The sequence below is a fragment of the Triticum urartu genome, chromosome 4A, assembly GCF_056163025.1.
Source record: "Triticum urartu cultivar PI428250 chromosome 4A, HENAU_Tu73, whole genome shotgun sequence".
Classification (NCBI taxonomy): Eukaryota; Viridiplantae; Streptophyta; class Magnoliopsida; order Poales; family Poaceae; genus Triticum; species Triticum urartu.
In genome coordinates this window covers 66,560,184-66,570,597 of record NC_141876.1, presented here as the reverse complement: position 1 = coordinate 66,570,597, position 10,414 = coordinate 66,560,184, and the positions used below count along the sequence as shown (strand labels likewise).

At 44.2% G+C, this 10,414-nt stretch overlaps 1 protein-coding gene across 1 annotated transcript; it reads right to left on the bottom strand.

Moving 5' to 3' along the window:
* Window positions 1–851: 851 nt before the first annotated feature.
* Window positions 852–4,184, bottom strand: LOC125553554 (uncharacterized). Its single transcript, XM_048717325.2, has 4 exons — window positions 3,624–4,184; window positions 1,903–2,202; window positions 1,702–1,793; window positions 852–1,549 (listed from the first exon to the last, which is right to left on the bottom strand). Exons 1-4 carry the CDS (start codon window positions 4,098–4,100, stop codon window positions 1,012–1,014), a joined length of 1,407 nt encoding a protein of 468 aa, XP_048573282.1. The 5' UTR covers window positions 4,101–4,184; the 3' UTR covers window positions 852–1,011.
* Between the last annotated feature and the right edge of the window lie 6,230 nt (window positions 4,185–10,414).

Below are 10,414 nucleotides of genomic sequence, written 5' to 3'. Positions count from 1 at the left end.
ATGGCCAGAGTAATTTTCATGTCAAATAAAGAATGTAATTTTCATCATCAATCGAAGTAGCTATAGGGACAAGGAATTGATCTTTTGTCTATCCAATCCATGTCAAGAGTAATTTTCATCTTTTGTCTATCCAATCCATGGCAAGAGTAATTTTCATCTTTTGTCTATCCAATTATTTATCCAACTTAAAATTGGAACAGAATAAAAAAAATCTGAAATTATGCATCATAACAAGAGACCATCCATAACCAAAAATTATCTTTAGAGACCACGACACTAATCACCATAACAATAGATCATCCATAGTAGTAATGTTCATTTGAAAATTATGTTTATTTGCTAGCTAAAATTATGTTTTTATGTTAATGCCTTTATATTTTTCATGATGTACTTCCTCCGTCCGAAAAAACTTGTCATCAAACTGGACAAAAAGGGGTGTATCTAAAACTAAAATACATCTAGATACATCCCCTTTGATTCATTTTGATGACAAGTATTTCTGGACGGAGGGAGTATGATATATATTATTGAAAGTATATATGCTAATATGCTAATGTTCATTGTGCCTCAATCGCACTAGGGCCTCCATGATGTTAGGCCGGCCCTGGCCCTATGTTGCCCAGCCAGTGCCGAACTAAAAACTCTGGACATCGATGCATCAACTTGCTCTGATGCCATATTTCTGGGGCCAATAAACTAAGCTAGTTGTTGTCCTTTCTCACGCAAAGACACAACCCGAAACGTTGGTGGTTAGATAAGCTCGGCTCCTATATTACTGGTTTATATGTATGTGAGTCTGGACTGGACGATGCCAGATCTTCTATGTTGTGTGCCCGGTGCTAAAAAAGTTCAATTGCAATCTGCATGTACGTGCCTTGCTTTACAAAAATATGGCACCGATAACATAGTTGAGGGCCTAAAAACGTTAGGGCCGTGTTACTTAATACCATATGTGTGGCATTATCATTTGCGTACATTTTAGCTTTGCTCTGGCACAGCATATACACACGTCTATTTTCTTCGGTTGGTAGCAACGCCGCCGTTTAACGCGACCACCGCCGACTCGACGTGATCCAGCAGGTACCCGAAGATCTTCTGCTTCAGCCGCTCGACGGCGTCCGTCCGCGGCCCGACGTCGTCCAGCCAGTCGTTGACCCTCTTGAGCTGCCCCAGCGTCCCGGCCACGTCGGCTTCGAGCAGCCGGTCCACGTGCCCGACGAACCACGCGCACATCTCCTCCCCGAGCTCCCTCGCCGCGGTCTCCAGCCAGGTGGCGGCCTCCTCCGCGGCGGCCACCGTCCTTGGCGAGGCGGAGACGGCAGGCGACTCGGTGCCGCGCTGCCTGGACGACGAGGGGGCGGTGTAGAGGGAGAAAGGCGCCAGGTCGGCGGTGACCGCCGCGTGCATCCACTCGCCGGCGTGGCCACTCCGTTGCTGGTTGCCGAGGGCGGCGGTGGAGCGGGCGATCGCGGCTTGGAGCGCCAGGAACTCGTCGACGGTCTGCTGCGGCGACTGCTTGCCGGCGGTGGCGGCCAAATCCGCGAAGGCACTGTGTAAAGCAAACCTGGTCAGTTCGTTGTCATATTATGGTTTTCACTTTCAGTGCAATTTCACCGAATTTTTGAAAAAATCATTAATTTTGGTGCATACTGAAATATTTTGAAATCTAGTACATGTCCTGAAGAATGAAGAGGAGCTCACCTGAGACATCTGAGCACAATCTCTGCAGCAGAAGCTTCCTGCATGGCCTCCACAGCAGCCATCTCTGCAGCATCCCTATAACTCATGACTCCCTACACATCATGTACAAATATCATTTTTGAAAAAAAAAAATCAAAACTTTGCAACTTAAAACAGCACAATCCTGACGCATCCAGACATATGTTTCTGAACGAAATGTACCGATCCGAGAGTCTGGAGGGCCGGTGGAAGCGACTCCCAAGAGGCGCCCATCGTCGTCGCCGATGTCGAGCGGGGAGGAGAAACCTTGACCATGTCGTCCGGCGATGCACCGCCGGGAGTGGGTGGTCGCTTCTCGCTCGTCTTGGCTGCAATGCTGGGGCTTCTCTGCGCGCCGGGCTTGTGGAGAATATCCGGTTTCGGAGATGGAGTGGGTCTTTGCTTAGTCCTGGAGATGATATTGGTCTTGCTCTCCCTTTTCTGCAGTGGTTTCTCCTCTACCGGTTTTCTGCTTCTTGGAACCTGAGTGTACATCAAAATGCTATTTCAGCTGTCACTGTGATCAACAATGTACTTAGCAATCGTCGGTTTTTAACATGATCATGTCTCACTAGTAGAACAAAGAGCTATTCAATTCAAAAAATCTATGCAAGTTTAGAAGAATATTGCAATGTTTTCCGGCATTTTACACGGAAGAGTTACTACCCTCATATTCACTCTGTTTTCTTTTTTTGAACTTTTTCCTCAACTTGATTCGCTCTGTTTTCTGACAGCCGCATGCAAATTGCAAAAGATGTTTCACTCACGAGTGAAGCAAATAAGAGACAAATTGGCGGTTGTAGCCAAACGACCATATGAAAAGGCAGAGATTTGGCACACGACCATGAATCTTATTAGGTGCACCTAATTCAGTTTAAGTTTCACTCAAAGACGAGCTCTCAATCAACAAAAGGTGAATCACTCGATTATAGTAATCATAACAACTTGCCATTAGAAGAGTAGTGACCGCCGTGGTTAGGAAAAATAGTTGCGATGTCCATCTCAAGAAAAGTTACATGCGTCACCACTCACCGCAGACCAACCAGTGCCACCTTGTCATGGAGAAAGGGAGTAGTTGATGTGAAATTACCAATAATATTATTGGAGTATTTCAGAAGTTATCACTGATGAAAGAAAATTATCGAAGTGCAACCCCTCCATTTCTAAATAGACGGTGTTTTAAAGTTTGCACAATCTCAAATATACAAGTTTGGTTCTACTACATTTTGCACAAAATCGACAAAATGTAATAAAACTACGATATTATGGAAAAGACGTTAGAGCAGTTATGATGATGTTATTTTCACCTCATCAAATGAAAAAAAAGCTCCAACTCAATTTTTTTAAACTGCGCACTTTTTGGAATGTCTTCTGTTTTGGAACAGATGTAGTACAGACAATCTCACCTAGGACATCATTTTTACAACTCTGGCAACAAGGAAAGTACTGTATGTAGGTACTAAAGGTGCAAATGAGTATAACTTGTCATAAGTGAACTGATAGCTGATGACTGTGACGAGTGTTGTGCTTGCTCCATGAAACTGCAATTATGTGACTCAACTCTCTGCATTTTCAGTGGAATTGCACAGAGATGGAGAAGTGGAGAAAACTTGCACACTCTCAGATTTCTGGCGCAATGCATCAGGGAAAATGATAGTATTGTGTTTGTACAAAACGGGAGATTTTACAGGACAATAGACAGTAGTGCCTTCTAAGTTCTTAGAATATTCTCAAAACTCTCATGTTGTGACACTAACAGAAATTTTCCTTTCTCTGGAAGAAAGAGGACAGAGGTGGACAAGATTTTCTCCCTGACATGGTGGAATAGATTTTTGTAAAAATATAAGTTAAACAATGACAAAAGATTTAACGGGGGTGCCTGCCATTGACACCGACGAACTCACCGAGGAACTCCGCACCAGCGTCGCCGCCGTCCCCTTGCTCCTTTCCCGGCCGATCACATCACCGGTCTCCCTCTCCTTCTGATCGCCGGGGCTCCCCGTGCACCCCCAGCTCCTCCTCGTCGCCTTCGGTGCAGACTCCACAGGCGACGACCTGACCGGCTTCGGTCCGGAAGGCGAAGCCGGGCGTGCAGTTGCAGCAGTTGCCGGCCTCCCCTTGGGCGCCTGCTGTGGCGCTGGCGCCAAATGCGAACCCCTCCTCGTCCCCGACGACGACGACGGCCGCGGAGGTGTAGGGGTGGGAGCAAACCTCACGACGGTGGGCCTCCTGCCGGAATGGGCGGCGGCAGGCCCCCTGTCCTCCTCGTTGATGCTCCTGAGGGAAGACGTGGACATGTTGAGCGAGGAAGACGACCTCTTGACGTCCAGCGACTCCAATCGTCTGTGTGATGGCTGGTTTGATCTCTTGGGTTTCTCCATGGAAATTTGCTGCGTACGGTGGCTCTCGTTTCTTCGAGGTAGATGATGGGTAGCTTGGTAACTTGAGTAGACCTCGGTGGTCGCCGGCCGGAGCTAGTGACCTGCCGGCAGTATTTGTAGCGATGTTTGTCTAGCAAGTGGGCTAGCTAGCGTTATCAGCAACTGACAGAGTGACAGGTATGGTTACATTAATCAAAGTTATTCGAAGCCGGCGATCACTTGGCGGCTCCTGCAAAATTCAACAAGAAATCAGAGGCCGCGCACAAGCTAAACACAAAAGATCGAATAAAAAACTATGCAATGAAACCCAAATATATGCAATAGAAATATAACATATATGCAACAGTAACAATCTACTCCCTCTGTCCCAAAATATAAGAGCGTTTTGACACTATACTAGTGTAAAAAACGCTCTTATATTATGGGACCGAGAGAGTAACATTTCTCTTAACATGAAAGATTACATGCATGCAACAGTAAGAAATTAAAATGTCTACAATACATGTGTCGACAAGATTCAACGACGAATCAAGATTAGCTGAAATTATATTGGTGCTACACAGTAAGAACTTCCATCAAAAGTCAACCTATCCAACAAAAGATACCAAACTTGCGCAACAAAATCACAAACATGGGTGTAGGGTCGAGGTTATGGTGAAGAGGGGTGTTCTTCTAGTGCCTCAAAAAAAAAGAGGAGTGTTCTCTACCAGGTTGTCCAGGGGAGCCTACACATGCATGTTTACACCAAAATAAAGTGCAGAACTGAAACTTGTAAGAAAGTAGGAGTAAGGCAAACATAGCAAACGCGATGATGTCTTTGCGAGGTTCAGATTATTGGCGCAATTCTACTTATCAATAAAGGTTCGGACAAGTCCTAAGTCCACCAAGGCCTAGGTAAGGTCACCCACTCACCATGGCTTAATACCTTAGAGGTCAAAGCCTCACCCAAGAATGCTCTTCCCGAAAAAGGTGAACACTAGGGCCTTGTATGGACTCTTGATTCCTTCACACCTTGAAGGCTCTCAATGACTCCTAACTATCTAGGAGAGGCAGACACCCTCCACGAGTAACAAGAAGAGTAACGTCACTTGAATGAACTCCCCAATAGATATTTCATTAATTCTTCAAAAAACTTTAAGATCTCTCTCACACTAACTCTTCAAGAAACTGTAGACATGTATGGTCATCATAAACCAAAGTTATTCAAAGTTGGCGGCTCCGACAAAATTCAACACGAAATCAGAGGCCGCGCACAAACTAAACACAAAAGATCAAATGGAAAACTATGCAAAACCCAAATATATGCAACAGAAATATTACATATGTGCAACAATAATAAACTAACATTTCTCTAACACAAAATATTACATGCATGCAACCGTAATAAATTAAAATGTCTATAACGCATGCTTCGACCTAATTCAAGAAGCAAGTCAAGATTAGTTGAAGATGTTTTTATACTGATGCTAGACAATATGAACTTGAATCAAAATTCAACCTATGCAACAAAAGGTCCCAATCTTGTGCCACAAAATCACAAACACGGGCGTATGGTCGAGTTATGGTGAAGAGGGGTGTTCTCTACCAGGTTGTCCAGGGGGAGACTACACATGCACGTTTACAACAAAATAAAGTGCGGAAGCAAAACTTGCAATGAAGTAGGTGTAAGAAAAGAGATTTCAAACACAACAAACACGATGGCGTCTTCCCAAGGTTCGGATTATCGACGCAGTCCTACTTGTTGGTGAAGGCTTGGGCAAGTCCTAATGTCACCAAGGCCGAGGTAAGGTCACCCACAAAGAGCTCACTAAGCATTTGTCCACCTATCTCACCACGGATTGATACCGTGGAGGTCTAAGCCTCAGTCGGGGATGATCTTTATGAAGAAGGTGATCACTAGGGCCTTGTACATACTCTTGATTCCTTCACACCTTGAAGGATCTTAATGACCTCCAAACTCCCTAGGAGAGGCGCACACCCTCCAAGAGTAATAAGAAGAGTAAAGTCACTTGAATGAAGTCCCTAATAGATCTTTAATCAACTCTTCAAGAAAATGTATAATCTCCCTCTTACTAAAAATTGGAGGATGGAGCAAAGATAGATGGAGTATACTAAGAAAAGGTTCCAAGAGTGGAGTAGCTTGGCCTTCAAGTGCTCCAAAAAACAGCTTCGAAATATCTGTTGGTCGCTTGATGTGTCCAGAGTGCATCATGTTTTGTGGCTCATTTGTTGCATATCCTGACACTAAAATTCCTCATATCATGTTCTATTGAGCCCTTTTTATGTTTGTTTTGTAGATTTACCCGATTTCGTACCTTTTAATCATGAGCACTACATAGTGGTTATGGTTTTTTTAGGTTTTCTTAGTTTTTCGTCGTTCTACTTTATGCAAAGGTACTTTGGATCTCCCATGGACCTAATGGATAGAGCCATGTTGGGATTCATCTAAGTTACTAACACTAGATGCAAGGCCAATGGAGATTTTGACACATGAATTCCCCACAATATGCACAAATTGAAGATCTAATACTTAGATATTGTGTGTCCCGTCGATATGAATCCAATGAGCTCAAGATCACCTCAATCGAAGTCGGAGTGAAGAATGGGCGGTCAAAATATGAAACATTGCGCGAGACTAGAAGGATAGCCGACCATCGGTACGATCACGTGTCATTGTACCGGTGCTTGTGCGATTGGGTCACGGAAAGTGCTATAAATTTCTCGTTTTAACTTTGATTCATCCATGGTTTGTTTCCTTCTTTCAGGAGAAGATAAGGAAGTTATTCAGAGAATATGATCCACCTTCTAGCCCTTGGATGGAAGTGGGTGATCAATGAGGGAGAGGGCTTGGCATGAGCTATATATGCTTCCATCTTGAGGGAGCTGCACGTAAGTCACCTAGCACGCAAGGAGGGGCAGCCTCCATTCCGCCCTGAAGGAAATATGCCCTAGAGGGAATAATAAAGTTGTTATTTTATATTTCCTTATATCATGATAAATGTTTATTATTCATGCTAGAATTGTATTAACCAGAAACTTGATACATGTGTGGATACATAGACAAAACACCATCTCCCTAGTAAGCCTCTACTAGACTAGCTCGTTAATCAAAGATGGTTAAGTTTCCTAACCATAGACATGTGTTGTCATTTGATGAACGGGATCACATAACTAGGAGAATGATGTGATGGACAAGACCCATATGTTAGCTTAGCATATTGATTGTTTAGTTTTATTGCTATCGCTTTCTTTATGTCATATACATATTCCTTTGACTATGAGATTACGCAACTCCCAGATACCGGAGGAATGCCTTGTGTGCTATCAAACATCACAACGTAACTGGGTGATTACAAATATGCTCTACAGGTATCTCCGAAGGTGTTTGTTGGGTTGGCATAGATCGAGATTGGGATTTGTCACTCCGAGTATCGGAGAGGTATCTCTGGGCCCTATCGGTAATGCACATCATAATAAGCCTTGCAAGCAATGTGATTAATGAGTTAGTTGCGGGATGATGTATTACAAAACGAGTAAAGAGACTTGCCGGTAAAGAGATTGAACTAGGTATGTAGATACCGACGATCGAATCTCGGGCAAGTAACATATCGATGACAAAGGGAATAACGTATGTTGTCATTACGGTACGACCGATAAAGATCTTCGTAGAATATGTAGGAACCAATATGAGCATCCAGTTTCCGTTGTTGGTTATTGACCGGAGAGGTGTCTCGACCATGTCTACATAGTTCTCGAACCCGTAGGGTTTGCACGCTTAACGTTCGATGATGATTTTGTATTATATGAGTTATGTGATTTGGTGACTGAATGTTGTTCGGAGTCCCGAATGAGACCACGAACATGACGAGGAGTCTCGAAATGGTCGAGAGGTAAAGATTGATATATAGGATGATGGTATTCGGACACCGGAAGTGTTCCGGGGGTACCGGGTACATATCGGGCCACCGGAAGGGGTTTCGGGCACCCCCCCCCCCCCGAGCAACTATATGGGCCTAATGGGCCTAGCATGCCCCCCATGTAGGCCGAAATAGGAGGAGAATGAAAAAGGGGAAGGGAGAAGGAAAGGGGAGGATTCGGCTTCCCCCTTCCTTCCCTCCCCCCCTCTTTCCTTTCCCCTCCGAAGAATAAGGAAAGGGGGGGCCGAATTGGGGAGGAACCCCAAGTAGTATTCGGCCTACTTGGGGTGCCCCCCTTGGCTTCTCCCTCTCTCCCCACCTATATATATGAGGGGGAGGTGCCTAGAACACACTACAACATCTGTTAGCCGTGTGCGGCGCCTCCCTCCACAGATTACACCTTCGGTCATATCTTCGTAGTGCTTAGGCGAAGCCCTGCGCAGATCACTTCAACATCACCGTCACCACGCCGTCGTGCTAATGGAACTCTCCCTCGACACTTTGCTGGATCAAGAGTTCGAGGGACGTCATCGAGCTGAACGTGTGCAGAACTCGGAGGTGTCGTACGTTCGGTGCTTGATCGGTCGGAACGAGAATAAGTTCGACTACATCAACCGCGTTATCAAACGCTTCTGCTTTCGGTCTACGAGGGTACATGGACACACTCTCCCCCTCTTGTTTCTATGCATATCCTAGATAGATCTTGTTTGAGCATAGGATTTTTTTTAAATTGTATGCTATGTGCCCCAACAGTGGCATCCGAGCCAGGTCTATGCGTACATGATATGCACGAGTAGAACACAAAGATTTGTGGGTAGTGATCGTCATATTGCTTACCACCAATGTCTTATTTTGATTCAGCGGTATTGTTGGATGAAGCGGCCCGGACCAACCTTACATGACCACGTTCATGAGACCGGTTCCACCGACAGGCATGCAACTAGTTTTGCATAAAGGTGGTTGGCGGGTGTCTATTTCTCCAATTTTAGTTGAATCGAATTTGACTGTGGCCGGTCCTTGTTGAAGGTTAAAATAGCAAACTTGATAAATCACCCTTGTGGTTTTTGATGTGCAGGTAAGAACGGTTCTTGCTAGAAGACCGTAACAGCCACGTAAAACTTGCAACAACAAAGTAGAGGACGTCTAACTTGTTTTTGCTGGGCATGTTGTGATGTGATATGGTCAAGACATGATGTGATATACGTTATTGTATGAGATGATCATGTTTTGTAAAAGTTACTGGCAACCGGCAGAAGCCTTATGGTTGTCTCTTTATTGTATGAAATGTAAACGCCATGTAATTGTTTTACTTTATCACTATGTGTTAGCGATAGTTGTAGAAGCAATAGTTGGCGAGACGACCACGACGCTATGATGAAGATCAAGGTTTCAAGCCAATGACGATGGAGATCATGACGGTGCTTTGGAGATGAAGATCAAAGGCACAAGATGATGATGGCCATATCATGTCACATATTTTGATTACATGTGATGTTTATCTTTTATGCATCTTATTTTTCTTAGTACGGCGGTAGCATTATAAGATGATCCCCCACTAAAAAAATTCAAGGTATAAGTTGTCACGCCCAATATGCGACACTATCCCAAAGAGACGCGGAGGTCCCACCAAGGATAGAACCGCATATTGACACGCTTTTGCAAGGTGGATATCATTACATCAACATTACATAATAGATGGGGATACATACAAGGCATACAAATGCCTCAAGAATACATCAATACATAAGATCAACATCCGACTACGGATGAAACACAAACAGAAGCTCGAACGACATCCACCCTGCTAGCCCAGGCTGCCGACCAGGAACCTATCCCTCGAACGAGGAAGAAGCGGAACAAGAACTCCAAAACAATAAACATCGATCTCGCGTCATGATCATCGCATTACCTGTACCTGCAACTGTTGGTGTAGTAATCTGTGAGCCACGAGGACTCAGTGATAACCCACATGTATAGGGGATCGCAACCGTTTTCGAGGGTAGAGTATTCAACCCAAATTTATTGATTCGACACAAGGGGAGCCAAATAATATTCTCAAGTATTAGCAGCTGAGTTGTCAATTCAACCACACCTGGAAACTTAATATCTGCAGCAAAGTGTTTAGTAGCAAAGTAATATGATAGTAGTGGTAACGGTGGTAAAAGGTAATGATAGAAAAAGTAATATTTTTGGTGTTTTATAGTGATGATAACAGTGGCAGCAGAAAAGTAAATAAGCAAAGAACAATATATGGAAAGCTCGTAGGCAATGGATCGATGATGGAGAATTATGCCGGATGCGGTTCATCATGTTCATCATGTAACAGTCATAACCTAGGGTGACATAGAACTAGCTCCAGTTCATCAATGTAATGTAGGCATGTATTCCGAATATAGT